Here is a 27,422-nt window from a genome sequence, read left to right as displayed (position 1 = left end):
TGAAGAAATGATTCATGGTAAAAAGAAGGGAGGGAAAAAAAGCTTGGAAATCAGTGACTATGATGTACGATACCCTCGTAGAACTGCTCACTTTACCAAGAATTCATGCAGTACAGAAACCTGTTTAACTTCGTTTAATTCAGAGATTCCCAAACTAAGTAAGGAGAACATCTTGTTCTCAGGTATGTGGCACATCCCCTCTGGACACAGAGCTCTGGGTTGACATATTATTCTTGCCTTCCAGCACTTAAGAGAAGTCGTTCCTGTTGTCTCCCACTATCCATCACTTTCCGATGAGACGTGCTGATAATTCATGTCACCATCACTCTTCCTCAATAGGAAAAAGATTGTGTCCCTCTGACTATTTTTGTCATTATTTTTGATTTTCGGCATTTTGACTACAATTTGCCTAAGTGTAGTTTTCTTTGGGTTTCTCCTGTTTGAATTTTGCTAAGGTTCTCAGACCTCTACGCTGACATTTGTTACTAAATTTGGGAAAATTTTAAATATTGTCGATTTTTTTTCTGCCCCAGTCTCTCATACTGCTTGATGCTCTGTTAATTTTTTTCAATCTTTTTTTTTTTCTTCTGTGTTCTTCAATTGGATTTTCTATTAATCTGTTTTCAAGTTTCACTGGCCTGTTCTTCTTTCTTCAATTTGCTGTTAATTCCACATAGCAATTTTTTATTTTATTTTATATATTTTACTTTTCAGTTCTAGAATGCTCATTGGGTTCTTTTGTATAGTTTCCATTTTTCTATTGAGATTCTCCATTTGCTCACGCCTTACAGCATAAACTTCAGTTCCTTAAACACATCATAGCTGCTTCAAAGTCTTTTTCTGCTCCATCTATGTCCTCTTAGGGTCTGTTTTTATTGATTCCTCTTTCTCTTGGCTATATGTTACATTTCCTGCCAGAAAAAAAATTTTTAACACTGATCATGGTGGACGATACATTTTAGGACTCTGGATTCTACTGTCATTCTATGGTAAGAGGAATGTTGATTTTGCTTTAAAAGCAGTTAAGTTACTGGTTAATGACCTTGAACTTACAGAGGCTTGGTTTTTACACTTTGGTAAGATGGGTATATTCGAATTTGCCGTTAGTCCAGAGAAAATTTTATTTTACCCAGAAGAAAAGCCTGCCAAAGATTGTTTACCTAGCCACAGAAAATCTGAGCATTGCACAAATAAAACAGGAGGAAAAAGCATTCTTTATGTGAGCACAGATTTTCAAGGAATCTAATTCTTCCACTATAATTCTGACAGATACCCAAATCACATTTTTTCCTGAAGTGTTGGTGAGCTTATAAGTACTACAAAAACCAGAGCGTGCATAAATAAAGCTTTGTTTTCTCCACATGGGCAGAAAAGTTTTAATGACCAGCTTAAATGACCAAATAATAACCAAAATACCTTACAGCTCAGCCACTACTGTTAAAATAGAATGGTTTTTACTTTTTCAATCATTTTTCCATAAAAGTTATCATTTTCAAGAATCAAATATAAGAATATGCTTGCATCAAATGCAGACTTGATTTAATTTCATCTTCACCACTTTTGTCAAATTTCTTAACTTCTATAAGCATCTGTTTCCTCCCTGTAAAATATCTGGAATAACAGATACCTCTTAAACACAACAGCAGGTCCAGAGCTATTGCTCAGTAAATAGTTATTTTTAAAGACAGAGATTTCTGCCTTCAGATCATGAGGTAGAAAAAATTTAATCCAACAACTAAAATATAGTTTTCCTGTTCTGCCTAATTAGAAGCCAGCTAAAATCAAAACTCACACCACTTGCTATGACTCAGCGTACTCCGCATACCAACTAGAACTGTATTCCCACAAGTTAAAGCCACCTGAAATCTGCTTCTTCTATGACGAAATATAGCTGACTCCCTGTGAAGCATAACGTTCCACCAGCTGCCCAGACCAGGGACCTCAACATTGCCCTCCATGTGACCTCTCCCACCTAATCTGCTATCAATCCATTCTGCCTCTTAACTCACTCAAACCCTCTGCCACCTCCTCCCCACTGGCAGTCCCCGCTTTAAATGGTATCTTCACCCACTTCTGTCTGCACCATTTCCAACAGCCTCCTCGTTTCACTGCTTTTAATTCATTTTCTGTGCTACCACCAGAATGATATTTTCAAGACCAATATATCTGAGTCCTTTGTCTTCTATAAGCGGTCAGTGGCTTCCCAATGCCTAAAAGATGAAGTCCATGTTCAAAAATATCCCATACAAGACCCTTCCCAATCATGCCTCATCTATGTTTAGCTTTTCCATTCTTTCACCCCAGTGCCTCTCCCGAGTGGTGCACTCAACCTTGTTTTGAAAAGCCTGAATTCACATTGCCACGCATGCTCTTAACCATGCCATCTAGCAAGTGCCTACTCATCCTTTCATAGCTGACATCCCTTCCTCTGTAAAGGGTTCCCATCTAGGACAGGGTTCATAATCGCCCCTCTCTATTTTTATTACAGCACTTAGTCCACTGGACTGTCATGGCACATTGATATGTCTATTGCATCTATTTATCAAGACTATGAACTCCCAGAAGACAAAAAAAAAAAAAAAAGCCCATCATAGTATTTGGCTCACAGTAGGTACTCAACAAATATGTGTTGAATTAATAAATGAGTACCGCCTTGCCATTTCTGTAGCTAACATTCTACTGCTTTGTGGCATTTGAATATTAAAGCCCAGAGATGGAAAAGAATGGAACACAATATTTGCCTCCCAGCAAATCCCACGACCCGAGGACAATCATCAAAGAAAACGAGAAACAAGGGGGCTTTGTATGAATCGCAGTCATCTTTATCTGCATTTCTCCAATACCAAGAGGAATGAAAATCTTTTCTTTTGATGAGATCAAGGTCATATCTATACTGGTCAGAGCCTGATTTAGTAACTCTCAACTTTTCCTAGCTCTCAGACGTTTTAGTCAGAATGTTTTCTTTTCAGAAGATGGACAGTTTTTAAAAAACCCACCTTAATTTGGTTTTTGTCAAGGAAAGATTAATATTGGATACTTTAATCACAAAACCAATGTTGGCACTGGGTCTTGGCAGAAAGCCCCACGTGTACTTTCTCTGGAACTAAATTACTCGTTTCTAATACAAACATGAGAATAAAGCAAAAACCAGCATTGTGTAAACAAAATATGTTACTTTTTGGTTTGCAACAGAAAATTAGTGCAACCTCATTTAACCACTATTTCCATGAGACTCGGGATTTTAATGTAAGGCAGAGAAGCCAGGGTTCCTTGTTAAGCACAAAGCTGAGTCCAGAAGAACCTCATACTCAGGAGCCTTTTTCCGGTCACATTTTATTAAGCATTTTATTTTGTTTTATTATTAGTTTCAAGTACACAGTATCCAGTCACATTTCTAAGCAGTCTAGCATCATTTTTTCCAAACACAGAACCAAGTATCCCCGATTCTTATCGTCACCCCAGCAACTGCAACCAGCTGTGAAAACGAAAACGGAACCAAGTCTGTCTGCAGGGAGTCCCCACAAAGCTCCCGAGGGCGACCATCTTCATCAACAGATATTCACGACCCTCTTTCCCGAAATTCCAATCCTGCAGACCACCTCATTAAAATCTTTTTTAAATCGATCCTTCAAAATCTTTTCATTTGTCTTCATTTTCACTCAACTAAAATTATGTAACCGCCCCTAAGAAGATGGCTTATCTTCTCCTCCTTTTGGTTTGTATTTCATATTCCCCCATATAATGTATTAATTACAAAAGCAAACTATCTCTTTCATCCCCATCATCTCAACATGTCGTCTCACCAGAAAAAGCGGTTCTCTATTCTTTTAAAAGTAAAGCCTTGTACTCTTCCTTTCTCACTTCTTCCTGAGAGCTTTATTTCCCAGACTCGGCTCTCCAAATTCCCACCAGAAGATTCCTACACAATCCTCCCTAACCCATGCTTTGCTTTCGGCAGTATTAGGTATGACACCCGCCATGGTATGACATCTGCCATGTCATTAACCACTTTGGCGCTCAGGGAAATAGAGAAACCATCATGGAAAACGCTGAGCTCCATAACCAGAAATTTCAGGTAATATAAATGGAACATTATTCGCTTTTCAGTGGTCTGAGAACAAAATCCCACATGTAGTCTGTCCTGTAACAAAGCCCATCTCTGCCAGTAGGTGTGTTTTTCTTTACATTTCAAAGAGCTGTTCAGCGTAATGATAGCATTCGCATCTTCTCACTTAAAAACCCACCTGTTGTTCAAAACTCCTTTGCATGATTAAATCTCTTACACTCCACTTTTCTCTGTGTTGTCTGGGAGCACAGAACCCATACAGTTTCTCTCTTGGATACAAGCCTGTCTACTCCAAGCAGGGCCAAGTTGAAAAGGATGCTTCTTGTAACATCCAAGCCTCCTGGTAAATGCCACAGTTGTCTGCGTACACTCACGTGCAAGGGAGAAAGGCAACCTGTTTCACTCTGCCTGATTTCTCTCTCGTTAGCTTTTACGAATAGCAATCAATAATCCTGAGCGTACGGAAACGTTATTCGTTCTAATCAGAATCAATTTTGGCACATTATAGAAAAATTCTAACGAATCCTTAACAATTACTATTACCTAGAACACAAACTACAGTGCTCCACACCAGGAAAATCAGCATGGGTGGTCTGGGGGTGGGCACCTCACTCCTTGAACTAGCTGACTGCTAAAAAATATACGAACATACTTTGCAGTTTAGAAATCACTTTGACATATATGGTTTCGTTCCACATTCAGAAGGACTCTGTCACTAGGCTCATTTTACTATACAGGGAAACTGAAGCTCAGAGTTTTGTGTAAGTTGCCCAAGGTCATACAGGGCGTAACTAGTGAGGTTGAAACTTAATGAAAATTTCCTGATTCTTAGTTCTGCCCCGTTCCCATTATAGCAGGCTCACTCAAGACAGGAGAATATTTAAGTCATTTTTACCAGGCATCCCCCTACAGTCTGATTTCAGTCTGTTTGATTGTTAGCTTCCTTTGATGTTTTGTTTATTTACTATATTTATTTTATTTTATTTTTTTTTTGCAGACAAAAGTATGATCTGGACTTCTTCAGTCGACCCTAAACAAATAAGTTATTTGTTCCCTTTTCTGTAGGAATAAAATCAAATAAAATCAAAATTTGTATACGACAGCAATCCCTGATTCCTTTCCAGCTAGTTGGAGTTGAAAGAGCTGCAAGACCACACCCACGGCAATTCCAAACACAATCCTTTACATTCAAGTGATTATTGGTTATCTTTCAGATTCATATCAGCCAGGGCACCAGCGGTCAACGCAGCCTAGCAGGAGGAAAGTGTGCTTCCAACTACAGAGCTGTCAGATCACAGAGCGACAGGAGTATGGGAATTATGCAACTCAATGCAATCTTCATTCATGGAACACTTAAAAAAATAAATATGCTAAAGGAAATAACTGAACACTGTACAATACCTCACAAGGTCCATTACAGAGTTTCCGAATTTCACTGAACAGAAACACATACACACGTAATTGTGTGTTAAGCCCGCTGCTTACTTCCCAGTCTCACAATAAACGAGGTGGGAGTCACTTCCTCTATTTATGCTGTGCTGTGGGCACACACACCTGTTTATTATCTGTGGCACCGAATGCACCGCAAACCTTAGTGGCAATAAATAGTTCCAAAAGAAGAACCATCCTCTGAACAAGTGAAAACATGAGTGGATTCCAAAAAAAGTGCAAAGATTTGCTGAACAAAACTCAGCAGGCAGAAGGAGCACTTTTAAAAAAACTGCTCCGAGTCCTTCAACTGGAGTGAAATGTTTTTGACCACTGGAAATAGTGAAAATTTCCTATTTTCTGGGTATTCCAAGTGCTGACCTCTGCATATCCGGTCTCCAGCGGGGTCTGTCAGGACAAGAACTTTCCCAGGGAGAGTCAGTTCTCACAATCTTTTCAGACCGGTTTAGCCATTTGCAAAATGGAGAAGGTTTGCGGTGACACGGGCGACAGGAGGGTGCTTTTCGTGCTGATAACACAGATAATGACCCGCCAACTAAAGGACAGAAACAGAATCTTTATGCCAATAAGAACAAGTCTCCTCCGGGAAAACAGAAAGAAGAAAGGAAGAAAAAAAAAATGTTGTAAAGGCCAGAGAATTTCTATAGTTAATGAGCTGAACACAAAGCTCAGAAAGGAACAAAACTTAAATAGCGATGATTTTTAGAAAATACAGTCTATCGTTGAGGATTAGCTTCTGTTCCAAGTGAAAGAAAAGGCAAAGTAATGGTGGTTTAAAGAAGACAGACATTGATTTTTTTTTCTCACATAAACAGAGTCTAGTGAAGCAGCCTAGGGCTAGCGTGGCACCTTCCTGCGTCCATGTCCCAACCACCTATCTTCCTGTCCCATCGTCCTCAGCACAGAGCTTCCCCGAGATGGGCTATAAGGACCTCTCGACCTTCGGCCATTACCTTCACATTCCCACCAGGACAGAGGAGGAAGGGACAGAGGAGCTGGTCTCCTCCCTTTAAGATCCCATTGGCTACAACCATCTCATTACACGGCCATAACTAGCTGCAAGGGAACCTGAAAATGCCAAAATGTGAACCAATGATCGGCATTGGCAGTTCTGTAAAGATCGCTATTCCGTGGCTAAGGGACTTCAAGGCTCTGGCGTCCGTGCAGCCATGAACCAGATATTTCAGATCTGCTTACTTTTGCCAGGCACTGGGCTCTGTGCTGGGGGCGTGACGAGGGACAAAATAGAACAGTCTGTGACTTCAGTGACCACTGCTCGCCAAAACCACTAGAAATGACATTTGTGAACATGTATACAGAACGTGTTTTCCTTTAACATTTTATTTTGAAATAATTTCAAATTTACCAAAACATAGCAAGACTAGTTGCATCCTTTACCAGAACTACCAACCATCAACACACAACCACGTTTGCTTTTGTAATATATTCTCGTTCTCATTCATTCACTTTCTCCCTCCTTCCTTTCTCCTTTCTCCTTCCTCTCTACCGCCCGTCTCTCTTTCCACCTCTCCCTTCCGCCCTCCATCTTGCTCTCTTTCCTTCCCCTTTCTCCTCATTTCCTCTCTCCTTTCCTCAAATGCATTTAAGAAAACAGATGCCGTTCCCCCTTCATGCCCAAAAACTTCAGTATATATCTCCCAAGAACAAGAAGATTTTTACATAACCGTAGTAAAATTATGTCACCTACCATCTCCGGGAAGTCTTATTTTATAGCAATCATTTTCCTGGTCCAGAATCCAATTCAAGATCGTGCACTGCATTTGACTGTCATGCCTGGAAGAGGACCTTGGCCTTTCTTCATCTTTCTTGGTGTTGATATTTTTTAAAGAGCACGAGCCAGTTATTTTGAAGACTATGTGCTCTTGGGACAGGAATAGTTTGCAAATGGTCCTTCTCAGGGTACCACATCAGGAGGCACATGAAAATGGTTTGCCCCATTCTGGGTGATGCTAACGTTTTATTATTTGTTTAAAGTGACGCCCACTTGATTTCTCCACTGAAAAGTTGCTGTTTTCCCTTTTTCAGTTGATAATTTGTGGGGAGATACTTTAAGGTGATGTAAATGTCCTATTCTACATCAAGCATTCATTAATGATCCTTGCCTAGACCAATTATTATTATTATTATTATTATTATTATTATTATTATTGCCTTATTTGTTAGTTGCATTGTTGCACTGTAGAAGAAGGAAGAGTTTTCTTTCCTCCTATTTATTTATTTGTTTATATCAGTTTATAACAGTATGGCCTCATAGATTCTTATTTTATTCAATGGGCTATAATCCACAATAGGATATTTATTCTGAGGCATAACATGTGCCGTATTTGGCCAATGGAAGCCAAGCTGGCTTCTGTGTCCTTTTAAAACAATTTTTTTTTTGATAACTCCCTTGTTTTATAGCACAAATAATGTGGTTAGCAACTCTGGAGCCCTCCCAGTTTCTCGATGATGCCCAACTGGAGTTCAGTTGATCTTACATAAAGAAAAGCAATCTAAAAATTCCTTCTATCTAAAACTCCACTATAATCAATTACAGAAAAAAACAGAAGCTACTCTAAACAAGACACATTTCGTATTTTGTATTTTAATTAATTATACTTTATAATTATATTTACAATATAAATATACTTTATAATAGCTATGACTGTTGACCTCACTTGCATTCCTGATATTAAATATAACAAAGATGATATCTCTACTTAAGCAGGCAATAATTTAGGTACAAGATAAATACGAATGTCAGGACATCCAGGACATGTTCCAAAGAGCTTAACATGGACGCAAGAATTATGTGCATCTCCATTAATAGCTGGCTCTAAAGGTAATACAAGAACTTCTCTCTCTCTCTCTCTCTCTCTCTCTCTCTCTCTCTCTCTCTCTCTCTCCACACACACACACACACACACACACACACACACACAAACACACCACACACACACACACACACCCCCACATACAGAATACAAAAGTCAACCTCTACTCAGCATCCTCACTGATTTCCAAAGGTATGCATGCCATACTACCTCTCACATTTTCTCCCACAGAAATTAAGACAGATGGCAAATAAACTATAAAATATCATTAGTTTACTGAAGCACTATATAAATAAATATATTTATTGGGCTTGTACCATGTTCCCAGCTTTAGATTCCAAGTAGTATGCCAAGTGCAATGCGACATATGATGAGGAATAAAGACCCCCATCCTCTGGGGCTTAGAGACTTTTATGAGATGGAAGTCCACAAATAATTCTAATAAACAGAAAAACTGAAATGAGCTAAGTGATGTAATTATAACATAAAAACAAACTATAGACACCCAGAAGAAAGGGATGATTGATTGCAACTGGAGATCAGGAAAGGAAGAAGAAAGGCAGTTTCATCTGCTATGGCAGGAGTATGGTCCCCTGGGCAGATGGGCAGAGTGTATGGGGGATGATGAAGAACATTTCAAACAAAGGAAACAAACATTGAAACACAAAAGTATGGAAAATAGTCCAGGGTGCACGCAAAGAGAGAGATGAAGATGGTATATGGGTTTGAACTCAAGCACCAAAGCAACCTTTAGCATCTGCTAAGGTCACTTCTTTATAAACACTGGCCACAAAGGGGAGGAAAGACAGGTTCTTCCTAATCACCAACATTTTAATTCATTGGCTTTCTTCCATACAACCTTCTCACATCCAATGTGCAAAAGACTGCAGAAAGAGGGAGGGGGAAAAAAAAGAGATATAAACTAAGGAACATTTTCCCAAATAAGAAATTTGCCAAATAACATCTGTACAAACAAACATAAAAATTCCAAACTTCTGAACCCTCAGATGCAATTTTTATTTTAACTACAAAGTCTCCTTTTTTCAGTACTCTTGGCAATTTTCAACATATGCTGTTGGATGAAATGCTTTTATTGAAAGATGGGCTAGAGGACCCTCTGATACCATATCAGACCAGAATCGACTGATTGCTCATATCAGAGGACTGTGTCGATTTCGATGTGATTGCAGCAAACCACAGGGGAAACGCACAAAGGTTCCAAAGCAAATAAAGTAAATCACAGGGTCCGGGGTTATATAACCTCATCGTCTACTTCTGCCATTATTGTAAATTTAGCACCTGTGACAGAGAGGATGCGATGCCTGCCATTTTTCCCTTTGGCTTTACTAAGAGAAATCTGACTCAGTTTGGGGTGAAAATGTGCCCAGTTAAAATACTTACTCTCTCAAGCAATATATGCCCATGCAGCATAGTCCTTGTCCCTGGGGTGTTAGAATCCTCCTGGGTAGGACTTGAGAGAAAGCTTTCATGTTCTTAATAAAAAGGGACAGATGATCTTTTGCCATTCACAGCGTCTTCAGATGAAAGTCTCCTCCACGGTAACAGTCCCTCTATATTTAACTCGTGAAAACCTTCCTGAGCTGGTAGGCTTCTTATAACCACTTCTTTGGACGCACCTTATAATTTCGTTCGGCTCCTCATCCAAAAATAAAAGATCAATAAACATTTGTTGAAAGTAAAGCCCGTGAGAAAAGGATATGAGGAGAAGAAGCTGGACCAATCTCAACCAAAGTCAGTGTATTTCAGCATTAATCAAATCTATAGCGCCCAACACTCTCAAATATCATGATCCCCTTCAAATCCAAAATGCTGCTGATTCACATGTAGTACTCACTCATTAATTGAAAATATGCACAGAGTCCAAAAACTACTATGAATCAATAAAACGAATTTAAATAAGCAGTTAATAAAACACTCAAGGGTGTGTCTCTCACTGACAGCCACGAGACAAGGGTGAGATGGCTTTGGCTGTGTTTCTGGAGACATGATGATCGTTTAGACTTGGATGGTGGCGATGCGGATGATACGCAGAGGTCAGTTTCAAGGTTTTGAAAAGTAGTTGATACATTTGCAAGGTATATGTTTCTGGTCTATAAGAAATGTACATTTAATGCACATAGGGTTCACAAATGTCTCGATATAATTCCATGACCCTCTTGAGTTCCAAGATCTATAGTCAAGAATTATTAACCCATAATAACAGCATCTTAGTTGGGTCTATTCCACGGTCAGCCCACTACCCAGAACCCCAAGGAAGTGAGTTGTAACTGAACTATGAGTTTGCCTTCTGCTTTGCCCAACTTTAATGTAGTTTTAAATTTCTGATGCAGGCTTCTGCTCCTATTTATGCTGTGAAGCTTAAAAAAAAAAAAACATGTTAACACTTATGAAATTGTTATGCTACATAAAAATTCTCCTGAGCTTGAGATGCCCATAGAAATGCAAGACAGGAAAAATAATTTATTCTATCACACATTTTTTATTTACCAGTAGACATTAATAGCTTCAAATCAAAGTTAAATGTCTCACTTAGAGGGGCCATTGATGGAAATAAAAAAGAGAAATAGCATTTGGTCCTTAACATACTGAGAACAGGCATTTGATAAGTTCCAAGACAGACTTTTTAAAGTCTATTTTACACGAAATCAACAATATATCAATTTCTTCCAGTTCTTGGATTAAAATGAATCCATTTGTTCTCTCACCTACAACCCAAGAAATGAGTTTTGATGATCATCTAATGTAAAGATAAATGCCCTCTTGACCGTAAGCCAAAAAAAGAAAGAAAAGAAAGAATTTTTTTAAAAGCCCCCAAAAAAGCAATGGCTTTGAAGCAAGAGCCAAATTTGTCTTTGTCCAATTCAGCTGTGACTTCCAGCCCACGAAGAGCCACAGCCGCTGAAAAGGAAGATGGGAAAAAGGAGAGGTGGAGATCGCCCCTTGGGAAAGCTATAAAAAATGCCTAAAAGACTCAGCACTTAGCAAGAGAGTTCAAAGAAATTCAGGAATGGAAGGGACTTCACTCCCATTCATTGTGAGGAAAGAAGGAGGAGAAAAGCAACAAAGGAAGAGGGTCCAAGAAAAAGGAGGAGGGGTGTGGAGAGAGAAAACACAGGTATTGCCCCAAACCACTGAGGAAGCCTACCTTAAATGTAGAGTTGCGATCCTTGCAACTTAAGTTTTATTTTCAAAAGACTCCCTCCAAGTGTTCATCGAATGCTTGCCCTGCTCCCAGGTACCCTGCCAGCACATGTCCCTGCCTCTTCAGAGCCCACACCTATCTCACGGGTCAGCCTCTGTTCAACAAGGGCATTAAATTACATTATGAAGAAAAACGCCAGTTCTCTGGGCCAAGGAGCGATGCGATCGGCATTGAGTCTGTGCTGTTTACCATTAACACAGCCGAGAGAAGGAAACACCAATTAGCAGATTTTTAGACTGTGTTTTCTTCATTCCCTAGACCGCCTTACTTCCAGAAAACCATTGAACTGCATCATTCAGACGGCTGTCAACATCCTAAAACAGATATTGGCTGTCCTCGACACGTGAATATTTAAATATTATTTCAATTTCCCCTAGAGGATTCCCACGGGGGGGAAATACTAATTTGAATTTTCTTTGGTTGTACAACACGGTCCCAAATTTGCAAAGCCATTCATTTTCTACAAAGCATCAAGCTCCTGGAGAAAAGACAGAGGGTGGAGTGAGGGAGGGGAGGGGGATGCCCAAGCTAACCCATGCCAGATGAACCCTCCCTGGATCCAGAGATTTGTTTCGAAGATTTCCGCCTTGTATTAAATCGAAGTGGCAAAGCAGGTCTTGAAGACGAACTGGAGAAACTACATTCTCTACCCAGAAGGTCAGGACTGCCAAAGCTGGAGTATTTAACTTTCTGGGCTAAAGAACCCACATTGTCCTAGGCTGAACTTAAGGAGCCATTCACATTTTTAACCAACAACTACAAATGTTTCTCAAGAACTGAGGCTCAGACAGCCTGAGACTGTCCTTTCGGCTCTTTTAACCAAAACAGCTGTTTGCATCCCTGACACCATTTCTACCCCAGACTCAGAGACAAGAGGGATTCATTTTATAATGTGTACCAAAATGACTTTATTTATCTTGGATGCAGTAAAAGCATCATTACTTAAAATGACACTCTTGCTTTTTCAGTACAGAAATTTGGCAGGAAGGTGAGAGTAACATCCAAGTTATAAAAACCTTAAGACTTATAGCAGATGCCAAAGCAGGGCTACACCCTTATAAACAAGGAAGACAAAAATCTTTCTCCAATGATGGGCCAGAACATGGAAGCTGTGGGCCAGGACTATAGGATAACTAGAATTGTTTTTGATGAGTGGCGCTTACTAATATGTGTATGTGCAGAAAAAATTCCAAGGGGAAAAAAAATGTTTGCATTCTTTCTTCTTCTGCAGTTAAGCACGTACCCTTTTTACAAGGAAAGTAGACCCACAAAAAGAGACATGGATGCTCCCGTGGGTTTCCGGTTATCTTGGAGATCCTTCGAGCACGATTCCCTCACTTCTGGCCACACACGCTCTGCTCCACACATCACATTTTGTAAAACAGAATTTGAAGACCGAACGTCAATGGGTTCACGGAAAATTCTACCTGTAAATCCATCAGAGTTTGTGGTCACAAGCAACTGACACCAACCCTGGCTCAGCCGAGCAGAAAAAATAAATTATTGCAGTGACATTGGATTGAAAGGAGGGCAGAACGACAGCTCGGAAAGGACGGAGATCAAACTGCTCCTGGGGTCCACATAGCAGGACCACAGAGTTGCTTCAGACCGTGACGGGCAAAACCATGAGTCAGGGCTACTTTCAGCCTTACCGTCACCCTGCTCAGGAATCCAACTTCTGGAAAAATATGTGATTAATCTAGGCATTTGGGGCACGCATCGACCCCATAGCTACAGGAGGGCACAATAAATGACAGTCCCCCACCTTTAAACTGAATAAAGTGCCCCCACTGGAGGGGGGAAAGAGTAGTCCCCAAAAGTGAAATCAGGGTGCTATGACCAGAAGACCAAGCATGAAGCTGGGCAAGAGAAAAACACAGATGCCCACTCTACTCCTATATAAACACTCTTAGCATTCCTACAGAATTGTTTATTTTTTCAGTTTCTGGGGGCAGTTTGGCAAAAAGTACAACTGACGCTCTTGCCCAATAGTCTGCGTTATGATGTCCCTTATAAAGAACCACATGATAACTTCCAGGGTCTTCAAATTAGGAAAAAGTCTGAGGCTCCAGATAAGCGACTATACCTCCTTCTACTAGCAAAGAAGAACTAAGTAACTCATCGTGTTTCTTTTCTTATTTAGGCTGCTAGGAAGCTCAAAGCTAAAAGTTTCAGTTTCAGGCTCAGTTAGAGTAGCTATCCTTAGTTTAGGTTTTTTTTCAGGTAAGATTGAATCCCTCCCTTCATGATATGACTGTTATTTGAGGGGTTTTATTTCAATCTTGTTTTAGTGTTTCAGTAGTATTTCTATCTTTTATGGAAAGCACTTCAAAAGCATTTGAATTTTTTCCCTTACCAACCAAAAGCCAACTTCTCAGAGCTATGTAAGGATTTCATGCATAATTATGTTTTCTGAGCTTTTAGATTGGCCAGGTCCTCGTATTCCGCAGCCAGCATCATCGCTCCTTTTATGCTACTGCAGAGTAACTTTGTGTGCTGGAAACGATCTCAGATGAATTTCTGATTTTAAGAGGTACTATAAGAAAGGTAAGTTAGACTAGATCAGGTTAAATAGAAGGATAAAAAGATAGATGAGCAATAGACGGACCTAACGGCACGTCTGATTGCAGGGCGCAATAATTTTTAGAAGTGTTATCAATAAAGTTGATAAACTGTTATAGGAAGGGGGCAGTCAAATACACAAGTGATAGACAACTTTCTCAAACCTATCATCTAGACAGCCTAACAGAGGGATGATGCAGAGCTGGGGAACCAGGAAGTGAACCAAGCAGATTGGTTGAGGATGGGAGGTCTCATTCATTGTTTTATAGCTCAAGCCACTTTCTGGCTAATTCCATGTACATCATCCCATAACTCTGCAGGAAATGGGCAGAGTTAAGTAGAACAGTGTCACATCTGGGAAGGTAAGTGAACACAGCAACAGGTCTGCTAAGATGATCAAGAAGCATCTGCAAAGTGCTTTTGAGTGTTTTTGTTTGTTTGTTGTTTGTTTTTTCGTTTTTTTGTGGAAAGGCTACTCTTAAATATAATGGTGTTGCCACCATGACAGATGTCTTTCAATTTGGGCTTCCTGAAACAGCATTCGAATGGTTCTTTCAGGCTGATAATCTGTGAGGAAAATGTTGAAATCCATTAAATTAAAAACTGCTCCCCATCCTCTAAATTCTCCCTTTTTTTGGAAGCCATCTGTCCCAATGTTTGGCAGTAAAAAATCCACAAATGAGCCAATACCATAACAATGAGAAAATTCAGTTGCCAGGCATGGGATATGCAAGAAACAGATCTGTATTTAGAGAAAAGTCGGCGAAGCCTCCCACTTCTGCCTGGAAGCCCTCCCGGATGCTCAAGATCAGAAAACAGAATGAGAAATGACACTTGTGGTTCCTGTGCATCTATCAGCCCAGAAAAGAAGGGGCGATGGCATCTCCCCACTCTAGCCCCACAAACTCCAACACACAGTTCCTCAAAAAAAAAAGAAGAGAGAGAAACTGGGCCCCAGGCAGCCAAAGGCAAGTGACCAGACTTGTGCCTGGAGGGCAGTGAATGGTGCTGAACAAATGAACTTAGTCACAGAATTATTTATCACTTTAGCCTTTAAGAGTCAGGAGACTGAGGATCCAGCGCTATATGAACTTGAGATTCGGTTCTCCCATCAGGCAAATGAAGGAGCTGAACTAGACCGACGTCATAGACTCCAGTACCCCCAGCACCCACCCTGTCATGTGAATTAACCAGAGGTGCTGGGACAAGCTGGAGGCCAGAACCCGTCCAAATGGAGCAGCGCTGGTCGGTGGCCGCTACGTGCGAATCTAGGCCCACAGTGCTTTGACCCTCCCATCTTTTGAGAGAATCAGAAAGTTCAGATTTTCTTATAAATTCCTCTAATTTTTCAATCTTGGAGACTAATTTGTAAAGTTTTTTATATACACTGGAGGGGCCAAAGGAAACATTTTTGTAAGCGAGAGCCAAGCCTCAGGCCCATGGTTTGTCAACTTAAAGGAGTGTGAGTGAGTTCTGTATTGAAGTGCCTTGGACAGGGGGAGAAGTGGACTGGGATCATCCTCCCCTGTCACGTGGAAATTCACGAGGCACTGGCATCTTAAGGCTGGGAGACATGCTGCAGTAAAGCAGACTCCCTTTGCTTCACCCGGTGCTCTCCAAACCTATCTGAAGACTGAGTCACACGAGCAGTTCGCTGAACACGTGCTCCATGGAACACACTTTGGGAAACACCAAAGTTCTCTTACCCGCCTGGCTCTGCAAGGCTATGCTGCTACTCCTAGTCTACCCTTGGATCTGAACTTGGAGGAGAAATCAGTATTTACTGCTTCCCAGTAATGTGCCTAAGACCGTGCCTAGCCCTTTGTATTTAACAGTCGGGAGCTAAATGTTGTTATTCCCATTTCAAAGCTGAGAAAACCCAGACCAGAGGCCTGAAGCAAGCCCTAAGAAGTGGAACAGCCAGGATTTATACCCGTCGGTACCTGACTATAGCCCGCGTGGTGTCCCCACTGTCCCGTAACCCGTGTGGGCCACAGGGAGCCTGACGTCCAGCCCCAAGAAATATTCTCTCATCGCCTCCTTTTCCCCCTAACCTGCCCATCCCCATGGCTTTGGAGATGCTTTATTCTTCCCCTCAAAGTTTCCAGGCTCTTCATCTGAAAAACACTGTTTTCTAAGAGACCAGATCATCCCCCATGGCACTGGGAACCACTGGGCGGGCTGAGCGCATCTGACGCCGTTGCTCCAAGGAACCGTGAACGCATCAGAGCCGACGACGGCTCCGAACGTGGGACAGACAGCTCACGTCGGTGGGGCCTGTGCACGTGCCGGGGACGGTGCCGAGTGCCTGCGTGACCTGCTCCACCCTTCCATGTCTTCCTCGCTTTTTGTCTGCATAGCCTTTAACCCCTCGACTCCCCAATGTCCCCTCTTCCCGACTCTCTTGCCATCTGCCGTCCCTCCCTGAGCTATTCCATTGCTGTCTTCCACCTCCGAAGTAAATACAGTCAGAAGGAGAAGTCTAGACTCTTACCTGCCACATTTAGGGGTGACCACGTACCCTGGTTTGCCAGGGGACTCCCGGTTCATGCCGCTGTTCTGGTTCATTTCTAATGGTGCCCCCGTCACCCCAACTGACCTCCGATTGGACACTAGGCCACGTGATCTCTGTATATACTAATTGAACAAAGTCTTATACCCCGCACCCTTTACTTTAAGAGCTTGAGTTAAATACCTCAAGTTTTCCTCCTTGAGGGGGAAAAACGTTTTTAAACTAAATTGAAGTTATTTTCGTGAATGCATCTCAGTAGCTCTTTATTAAGGTTCAACGGCCATCGATAAAGTTGGTGCATCCTATCTAACTATTTCAGTTGCCATATTCTTGAGAAAAAGATTTGTTCCATACAAAATGCAGCCCCTATATCTGCTAGGCCTGTGACATCCACACACTGGAATCAAGACCCACACGTGGTTTCATATGGTAAATTCCACATTTTCTATCACGGGAGGAGGAATGGCCAGAAGGTGGTTCAGCCCAACACAGGCCACAATCCCAGAAATTCTCCTTCTCAACAGCAAAATCTCCCGAGTCTGCCGGCCACTTGGGCCAGAGGTAGGTGCTAGGACACAAGGCCGAAAAAGGCCTCGGAGGCTGCTCCAGCTGCAAGTCAGCTGGAAAACCAACACATTAGAAAGCGAAGGGAAAAGCACCACTGGCAGTATGAACAAGAAAGGGGGCATTCGGATGGAGGAGGGATCAACTAGGTGCCAGCTCTCCGCACACTGGCCTGTATTCCTTTTCGTGGTCAAGTAGTTTCACTAAGATCCTTAGGCAAGCTGAGACCGATGAAAATGTCATTTCAAGAACTCAATGAAGAAATGTTTGAAAAAGGGAGACCGGAACTCTCTAAGAAAAATATAGACTTGATTCTTTACATTCTGGATTAGAATTTTAATTTCCAGTGAAAAAGAAAATGAAAGCTACAGAGAATTCACAGATGGGAGAGTAGAAACTATGCAATGTTCAGTTTCCTCAGTACCCAGCACTGCGCCTGACATACGATGGCTGTGCCACACACGTTAACAGTTTTATGTAGATATAGTTGACATATAACAAACTGCACAATTTGAGAGTTTGACTTATGTATCAGTTCATAAAACCGTCGCCATCATCACGTGTTGAAGATACCCATCACCCCCAAAAGCTTCTGTAAACCCTTTTCGAATCCCTTCCTCTCATCCCAACCCCAGACAACTATTAGTCTGTTTTCGATCATTTTCCATCCCCTCCAGCAGTGAATGAGTTCCACTCTCCCTGTCTTCTCGCCAACACTTGGGACAGTCGAAGCTTTTTTAATTTTAGCTATTCTGTGGTTGCGCAGTGGTATCTCATTACCGGTTTAATGTGTGTTTCCCTAATCTAATGACGTGGAACATCTTTTCATATGTTTACTTCCTAACCATAGAACTTCCTAGTTCAAATCACCTGCTCATTTCGAAAAAAAAAAAAAAAATCAGGTTATCTTATTATTGAGTTTTGAGAGTTCTTCATATACCCCACGCACAAGTCCTTTATTGTAGATACATGATTTGCAAGTATTTCCTCCCAGTCTGTGTCTTATCTCTTCGTTTTTTTATAAACACGTTTTAGAGAGCAGAACTTTTTAATTTTGATGAAGTCCAATTTATCCCATTTTTCTTTTATTTATTGAGTGTGTTTTTGTTATTGTTCTAAAAAATCTTTGCTCGAACCAAAGAAGCTTTTGGGTGCGGTGGATCTGTTCATTATCTAGATTGTTTACACAGACGTATACAAAGTCACAGACTTTCTGCTGTTTTTGTCTAGAAGTTTTATGGTTTTAGGCTTTACATGTACATCTACGATGCATATTGAGTGAATTTCTGTACACAGTATGGATGAGGTACAGATTGAAGTTTGGGGGTTTGTTGTTGATGCTGTTGTGTTTTTGTTGTTGTTGTTGCTTTGCATATGAATATCCACTTGTTCTAGTGTCATTTCACTGAAAAAGACCTAAAATAGGAGTCATGACATGTCACATGTGTACCACCGCTTGAAAAAAATTCTCATTGCCATTTTTGATGGTTAGTTCAAATAGGGAGAAATATATAAGTGAATAGAGGACACTCAAAATAAAATTTCACACTAAGTGTGACGGGTTGAACTGTATCACTCATAAGTCAAGTGCAGACATCCTAACGCCCCAGGACTTCAGAATGTGACCTTATTGGAAATGTTAGAGATGAAATTAGTTAAATTAAAAGAAATAAGATCATACTGGCTTAGGATGGGCTCCTAATCCAATGTGACCGGTGTATTTACCATAAAAAGGGGAAATTGGGTCACACAGACACACGCACAGGAGGGCGCCATGGGAGGACTGTCACAAGCCAAGGAATGCCGAAGATGGCCAGCAAACGACCAGAAGCCAGGAGCGAGGCATGGAAAAGCTTCTCCCTCACAGCCTCAGAAGGAACCAACCCTGCCAACAGCTCTATTTCAGACATTCAGCCTCCAGACTGTGAGACGATAAATTTCTGTTGCTTAAGCCACCCAGTTTCGTGGCCCTTTGTTTTGGCAACACTGGGAAACTAATATACTGAGCTACCGAGAAGTTAAGTCACAAGCAAAAGAGCCACCCATCAGTACCAGGGTCCCACAGCCCCCCTCAGCGTCCAGGGAATATCCTCAGAATTCGAAAGGAAACAGCAGTTTCCACTACCCCGCATTACAGGTTGCTTGTACACCAGGCTGCCACACACACACACACACACCTGAGGACAAGCTGGCGCATCCTGAGGTGAAGGCATCGAAGCACATGGTGGCAAAAGGGGCTTCGGCATCCGTGTGTCGATCCTCAGACCCACGATTATGAAGAAACTACGAGGAAAGACTTGTCATAAAAGGATTAGGACGGATCTATTCCTGAGGAAGGATGACAATTAAGAAGCCTCCTCTCTCGTGGCAGGTCTCCCTCCATCCCTCCCTCTCTCCTCCCAGGCACGCGCGCAGTGTTCACTCCCTACCGAGGAGGAGAATGAAAAGTCAAACAGCCTTTTCAAACGGGAGCGACTTCACACTACGAAATGCAAACCCAAGGCCAGCCCTGCAGTAACCCAGGCCCCTGGAACCTTCTGGGCCACCGTGGCTCCTGCGTTGAAGAGAGGAGCTAGCTCAGGACAGCACGTGTTCCGACTCCTCGGGACATTTGTTTTTTTGTCTTACAAGTGAGTTTGAGGAAAGGAACAGGTTCTTCATGAAAACACTTTATACCGTTACCAAGTGAAAACGGAAACAAAACAAAATATTCAACCAGATACAAATGATCGACCAGACATACTCTGAGGCTGGCCTGGAGGCCGATCTAAGACAGACTCTGAAGCAACCTGTGCGTTTTCCTGGTCGAGAAAAGCGAACCCCAGAGGCCGGCTACCCCAAGAACCTGCAAGACTCAGTGGGATGGCCAGAGAACCAAACCCTCCTTGAGGCTCCGCCTATCTGGAACAGTGCCACTGAGATCTGCCTAAGAGTGACTAGCTGTCACATCCCGGCCCAGAATTTTAATTACCAAAGTTAACTATCTCTTGGAGCAAATTTACCATATTTTTCCAAAAGCCCCCTCACGAGCAACACAGCCTCTGCCACACTCAGCGCTTGCACCTTTTCCTAGGACATCGATCAGAAGTAGAAGAGAGAGAGAGAATACTGTAATTATTCTCTAATGTCTGTTCTCATTTTTTTCAAATCCACCATAAATAAATTCACACAGCATAGAAAGGGCGCGCTATACAGACAAATTGGTTTTGTCCCACGTGTGGCGGTCAAGTGTGGGAATACGCAGACAGAACACAGCAAAAAGGCCGTGTGGTTTCATTAGTGTGTTGGCTTCCTGGGGCTGCTGTAACAGATGACCACAGATGGGGTGGCTTAAAACAACAGAAATTTATTGTCTCACAGCTCTGGAGACTGGAAGTCCAAAATCAAGCTGTTGGCAGGCTCGTGCTCCCTCCAAAGGCTCTGGGGAAGAATGCGCAGTGATTCTTCTCACTTCTGGTGGTTGCCAGGAATCCTTGACACTCCTTGGCTTGTGGGAGCATAATTCTATTCTCTGCCTCTATCTTCACATGGGCTTCTGTCTTGTGTCTCCTCTGTGGTTTCAAATCTCTCCTTATAAGGTCACCGGTCACTGACTTTAGGGCTCGCCCTAACCCAGCGTGACCGCCTCTTAACTCGATTACATCTGCACAGACTCCATTTCCAAAAAAGCTACATTCGCGGGTGACGGATGAGGTGAGGACTTCGACAGATCTGGGGGGAGGGGACTCAACTCAACCCACGACAATGAGGAGGACATGGAGACCAGGGTTCGAATCTGAATTTTAGTCCCTTAGTAGCCATGTCAGCTAAGAATGCCGAAGGTGCAAGTGTTAAAAGACCCAACTAACAATGCAGAGGCTTCGACGAGGGAAAGGAAGTGGTATTTTTCTCACTACGGTAACTTCCCTTATCAAAATAACACCTCAGTTGCCACAGGTGAGGGAAGAGAGAGGAGGCCTGGGCCATCATCAGGCACGAGAAAGGGCCCTTGGAAAGATGAGTGCCATCAGCATGAAGTGAGGAAGCTCACTGAGACGTTGGCAGCATCAAAATATGCCAAAGGCACAAAGCAAGTCTGTGCCTCATCCCTGATCCCATCCTGTCCAGGTCTCGGCCTGTGGGCTCGGACCTGGTGAATATGCTGATGTTTTATCACTGGTTAGCAGCTAAATTGGGATCAACACTTTTTTTTTAAGTGAACATAAAATGATAGTAACTAATTCCACTAGATCTCTAAGGAGGTCTGTGGACAAACATCTCAATGATTTCTTCGTGCTCTACTTAAACAAAGCCTCCATTTAGATTTGTGCCCAAGGGGGCTGAGCAAAGCACACTATAGTCTTTGAGCATTTCTGGACGAGTTTTATTTGCTGACCACTAACGAGTCCCTAAACTGCTGCTATTCGAGGAGTAAAACAGCCCTGTGGAGGGAGGGAGCCTGGTCTCCAATAGCCTTGGGGCTGTCCAGGGCTGACCCTTCCAGGATCCAATTTATAGGACTGATTCACATGGTGGATTGGAGTCAGTGGAGAGGGAAGAGGGAGGAGAGAGCGAATCTGGAACTTTCGACAAAATGCAAAAGTCGCCTAACATCCCAAGATAACCCAGCAGTCAACATGAAACAGCCCCATCAGGCAATGGGTAACCAAGGGGCGGAAAGTTTTTTCCAAGGCTAGCAGTTTGCAAGTCACTTGTTTGAGATTTTGCCGACAAACTCAGAGAAAGACTCGATGACGTACCATGGAATTTTCCTTCTGAGAGACCTCAAATGCATGCTAACTCCAGGTCTCCTTTGGCGATAAGACCCAGCGCTTTGTGCTTACTCGACTATGAGAGGTGAAACAAACAGCAAAATCTAGGACAGCCTGAGCGGGAAACCTGTGCCTCTGCATGAGTAGTTATTATTCCTAAGCAACTGCTCCTAAATGGCCCAACTTCCTCCTTCCCAGCCCATGCCACCCCTGCCATTCTTGGTCTAACCGTGGAGTGGCTGCAGAGATGATCAGGCTTGAGTACCAGCTTTCAAGGTCTCTAGTTTGAACGAACGCCAGTCTTAAATGGCGCTTGGGAGTTTCAGCTTAAGAATGACATGGCAGCTTACTTCCTACAGCAATTGGGGGCCCCACACGGCTTCAACGAGAAGTATGAGAGCGGGCTCTCCGAGCCAGTGAGACCACCACTGTTCCGATTCCGCTTATTAACGACAACGGCCTCATTTCTCGCTGTCCAACCCTGGCCAAATCATTTGAATTCTCTAGCCTTCAGTTTCTTTATCTCTAAAATGGGGATAAATGTGGTGGTGGCAGATAAACGCGCTGGATAATTCAAATGAAATTCCTCAGTTCAGTGCCACACGCACGGCGCCTGCTCCACGAAAGCGGGCTGTTGTCATTATCTTTCTTGCTCCGTGTTCCTTCTGACAGATCATTCTGCCTAGAAATGTGTCACATGCACCCAGGTTTTCTCTCTGCCTGGTGGCCCAGGTCTCCAGCTGATGTTTTACAGGGTTCTTCTGTCTCACTCCCAAGGGGAAAAGTGGAAGTGGCATAATAATAGAGAAATAAATCTAGAACAATCCACACTCCAAGCCAAGGTGAGATCTACCAGGTATGACAAAGAAGAGAAGGGGCAGAACAATCCTGGGGGAAAAAAAGACTGTGTCTTCCTAAAAAATCTCCAAATATTATTTAGTTAAAGGCTTCAACCTTTCTACCAGTCAAAAGCAAAAGAGAAGTTCTTTAGACTCTGGTTTTCTCCCTATACTTTCTCTTTTCTCTGACAGAAATGCTCAAGCAGAGCCCCTGGCCGAAACAAGCCTGACGAGACAGCCGTGGGGAAGAGAAAATGGCCCCAGGCTGAGAAGCCACAACCTAGTTCTGCGACGTGGGGATATGCCCTGGAGAAATTTTAATCTCAGGGGAGACAGGAAAACGATTAAGCCGGAACCTTTACGGAATGCCTCATGAGAACACGGTTACACACAGATCCCTAATTAGAATTTGCTAGAACTCGTTTCCCAAATGTTCTTCCTGTCCCATCCACGCCACAGGGCAAGGACGTGCCGGCCCCTCTCATTTTGAACTCAGTCTCCACCCATCCTTCTCCAGCTCTCCCCCATCCCCGACTTCCGGGAAAATGTACCTGGCAGCTCACTGAAGACATGCTCAGGGACATAAAGTGTCCTGTGTCTAAGGGAGGCCATGGGCTGGCGTGGATGACTCTGTCACTTCTAATGAATCCGCCCGGCCCACTAATTAAGGCAATCGGGAAATTCATGCAAATTTTAAATCTCGAGGCCCAGTGTAATCTCACTTCTATTTAAATAGATAGATAGATAGATAGATAGATAGATAGATGAATAGATAGATAGATGAATGAATGGATAAATAAATAAGATGGAGAAATGAATGAATGAATGAATGAATAGATGAATGAATAGATGAATGAATGAATGGATAAGATGAAGATAGATGGATAGATAGATAGATGAATTAGATAGATAGATGAATAGATAGTAAATAAGATAGATGATAGATAGATAGATAGATAGATAGATAGATAGATAGATAGATAGATAAATACTTAGCCTTTTCCTACTGAAAAGTCCCCTTTACGTCTCTGTTTCAAATCTGCCTCCTTAAAAATGTATAAAACTTCCCCAAGTCCTTCCAAGGAAAAAAGGTCCGCTGCTCAGTGGAGAAGGTGAATAGAACTCGGATTTATTCATTTTTAAAATCTGGAGTGGAAATTTAAACCTGCGCATCCCTTTCGATCCTGCTGTATTTCTCACGGCAGAAGCTCTCAGCAAGGAGGGCTCCAGCGGGACGCAATGCAAAAGTTTTAACATTCAAGGGAGCAAATGAAGTCGCTGCTGTCTGTGCGTCTGAATGAGAAATCCCTCGGCTCGGGCCCGCTCGGGGCAACAGGTCGCTTCGCCGGTATTGGATCTGGGTCAAACAGCAAAACCTCAAATCAGAAAACATCAGCATCGTTTCGTTTGGCAAAGAAGTGGGTATGGACACGGTCATCCAACAGGACCAAAGATGCCATCTGCTCGACTCAAATTAGTTGCAGGGTGACTGGCCTCGGCGAGGGTCTGCCACACGCTCTGGGCCGCGGACCCTCTGAATGGGCATCATGTAACATCGGCTCATCAGATCGGCTAAGAAAAGATGTCATTCCCTTCTTCCCACCCCAATTAGTCTCTAGGTATTTGTACAATAAATTGACTCCTTAGTCCTAATAGAAATCTCTGGGAAAGCGTCCACTCCGGCTCATCTGAATTAGAATGTTTGCATTAAAAATTAACGAGGAAAAAAAGTTAATGAGATTGTAGGAGAAGGTCAGAAAGACTGGTGTAAGGAGGGCGGGGCTCATTGACCTCCCCCATCGAACACGATTTCCATGCCCACGTCCGTCCACGGACACAGAATTTGGGCGAGCTGAGGCGCCCCGTTCAGTGAGGACTCGGAAACCCATGTTCCGATGTGGCGGTGCCTTGAGGGCAAAAAAAGAGGAAGAAAAAAGTCCCAGACAGCAGAGACCGTGACAAAGACAACCACAAGGAATGTAAATGAAATATTATTATAAGCAGCTCACTCATCACCTCACATTCGGCAACTCCCTCCCCCAGAGCAAAAAAACAAAAGCATGCAAAGCGTGTGTTTGAAAGAAGCTTCAAGCTGCCCTTTGGGAAAAGCCATGAATGTGAAATTTTCTCTCCATTCGGCTCACTTTGATAATCACGAGGCTTGAGAGGTACTTTGAAAAGAGCCCGGGGCTAATTTAAACTTGGGGAGCAGGAGCTCGAGCCCATGTGGATAAGCACCTTCCAACACTGACTCGATCTGAGTTCATGATAAGCCTCGCTTACCTGAGCTTTCAAAAGCCAAACCTGGGCTCTTTCAACGTGACGCCTCAAAATGAAATAAACGCCTTGCGAACACGAACTGCAATAAACTAGACTCTTGCCAGATGCATATGTGTACATCTCACAGAAGAGCCGGGAAGATCTTTCTAGCAAAGAGCGATCGCCACGCCAGACATAAGCTGGAGTACTTTCCTGCCAAGGGTCACGCAGGTGTCCCTGGAGGGAACAAGCCGGTAGAAATAACTTAAGAAACAAAACGCACAAACTCTGCTAAGGCACAGGTCACCAGGCCACAAGAGCCACCTTAAGGAACTCGGGCCTCAGCATTCTAAGGACTTCCAGGAGCTGCCTTCCTCGCTGGATGGAGACCCTCCACCCCCAACCCGGGCTACCATCTCCCCTAGGACAGAATCCATGCCCCAAACTGAAGGGGAAATTCAAATGCACAACCGATAACCGGTGCCACTGCCAAACGAAACACATGTGCATCACCTTTGGCCAATCACCTAGAGCTCCATATCGATATTCCCCGAGTAACATAAGGATGTGGTTAGAGGCTACTCACCCAGCACCCTGTCTCCAAGACTAAAGGTCTCTTTTCTCATTTAGTCTGTTTGAGACCCTGGCGGATTGGTCTGAGGGTTCTGTTAATGTGAACCCACTCCGAACAAACCTAAGGCCCGGAGAGGCGTGGACAGGGGCTCAGGGCATTTGCCTCTGCTAAATGCAATGCCCTAAGCAGCTTAATCCTGAGCATGAGAACTCACAGGTTAGCTTCCTCCAGCATCTGACGGACAGTCTGGAGCTTTGGGTTTTCATTGAGAAACCTCCCTAGCTAGCTAGGGCCCCTGGCCTTTAGGGTCCTATCCCTTCAGAGCACTCAGCCTCCAATTGTGCTGTATTCTACCACTTAAACACTTCCTCAAAGTTTACACTGAACACTGTGGCCCGGAGCCTGCCAAATGTCTAAGTGTGGGACTCAGTGGATGTTATCTGGCAGAGTAGCTACCCTGCCTCCTGAGAACAGAGGCAGGCAAAAGGCCGACATCAAACCTCAAGTCGGGCGATTCCAGGGTCCCCAAGTGTCCCCTCTGAAAACGCAGCTCTTTCTCACTTTGATCCTGGGGCTTCCCAAGTCCATGGCTTCAGAATTTCGATGAAAGGGATTTCAGCAGGCGGCACGTGAAAAACTTTGATGGACGATGCGGGACATAATCATTCCTGCCTCAGCTGAACTTTTGATGGTCAAACATCTGGGGGCACTTAGGTTCAGGGGAGCTGAAGGGAGAGCACCAGCGAATAGGAAAAATAAAATAAGTAGCATACCATGAGCAAGCCAAGCCAAGCTTGACATTTCCAAATCATTGGCAAATGGATGCTTTCACAAATCATTTGTTCTGTCTTTCCTGGAGACAAAAAGAAAAAAAAAAAAATCTGGATGCAAAAACCCTAACCCCAGACCAGTAAAACTGTGTCAGTGGAATGCGATCTGAAACTGCTGGTCAGAAAGTCCAACCTTATATATTCCAGCACGCACACAAGCAGCCCCAAACCAAAAGTTGTGACGCCCGAAGCGATGCCTGCCTCGATTTTGCCACCACCTAGCCCCGGCCAGGCGCCCGGCGCTGGGTTAAGCCGCCAGCATCATGCTCCTATCTGTGCGTCTCACAGGATCGTTTTGGATAAAAATCTCTGCAAGTGGGCAGAGGCGCCACCTCGGCTCCTCCGGCCCGGGCACCTCTTCCTCCAGGCTGGCTCCCGGTCGCCGGGGTACCCCTTACCTGCAGACGCTCTGTGGCCGGCTGCCACATCTTCCAGCCGCTGGGTCTGGCAGAGGAGACGCTAGGAGACTCCGTCGACTGCGCCTGGGGGCGAGGGGCTGCGGCCCCGCTTTACATCTGGGGTTGGCGTCGGCGGGGTGAGCGGGGTGAGCGTCCCGGAGCCGGCCACCGCCGCGGGGTAGGCGCGAGGGGCTGCGCGCAGGAGGAGGCGGCGCCGCGCTCGGCTGCCGGCAACTTGTGGGCACGGCCGCGCGCCGGCTGTCCTGGCGCAGCTGCGAGAGGACTGCGCAGCTCCGCCCGGGCCGCGAGCGCACGGCGGCGGCGGCGGCGGCGGCGGCGGCGGCGACCGCTCCCTCCTCCTCCCCCCACCACCGCCGCCCCGGCCCTGCGCTCTGAGCATGCCCGAGGCGGGCGCCCTCGCGGCAGCCGGCACCCCCGCGCGGCGGGGCTCGGGGGGCGCGGCGGTGGCGGCCCCTAGATCCCGGCCAGAACCCCGGCCCTGCTCCCCGCAGGAACCCGGGGTGGGATGGGGTCTGGGAGACGGAACAGACTGGCCGGGCA

General features: G+C 43.9%; 1 protein-coding gene across 2 annotated transcripts in view; it reads right to left on the bottom strand.

Annotated features, from left to right (window-relative positions):
* PID1 (phosphotyrosine interaction domain containing 1) overlaps positions 1–27,135 on the bottom strand; it is a 204,877-nt gene extending 177,742 nt beyond the window's left edge. Inside the window, exons 1-2 of one of the 2 annotated variants that reach the window (XM_039855836.1) lie at positions 26,862–27,135; positions 26,407–26,486 (exon numbers count right to left, since the gene is read on the bottom strand). In XM_039855836.1, coding sequence (XP_039711770.1) covers positions 26,407–26,472 — 66 coding nt within the window. In that variant the 5' untranslated portion in view covers positions 26,473–26,486; positions 26,862–27,135. The remainder of the gene's footprint in view (positions 1–26,406; positions 26,487–26,861) is intronic. The other variant, XM_039855837.1, reaches the window with a different exon arrangement.
* Positions 27,136–27,422: the final 287 nt, after the last annotated feature.

Source organism: Pteropus medius, unplaced genomic scaffold (assembly GCF_902729225.1).
Source record: "Pteropus medius unplaced genomic scaffold, Ma_sr-lr_union100, whole genome shotgun sequence".
Taxonomy (NCBI): domain Eukaryota; kingdom Metazoa; phylum Chordata; class Mammalia; order Chiroptera; family Pteropodidae; genus Pteropus; species Pteropus medius.
This window is presented reverse-complemented; position numbering and strand designations above follow the sequence as displayed.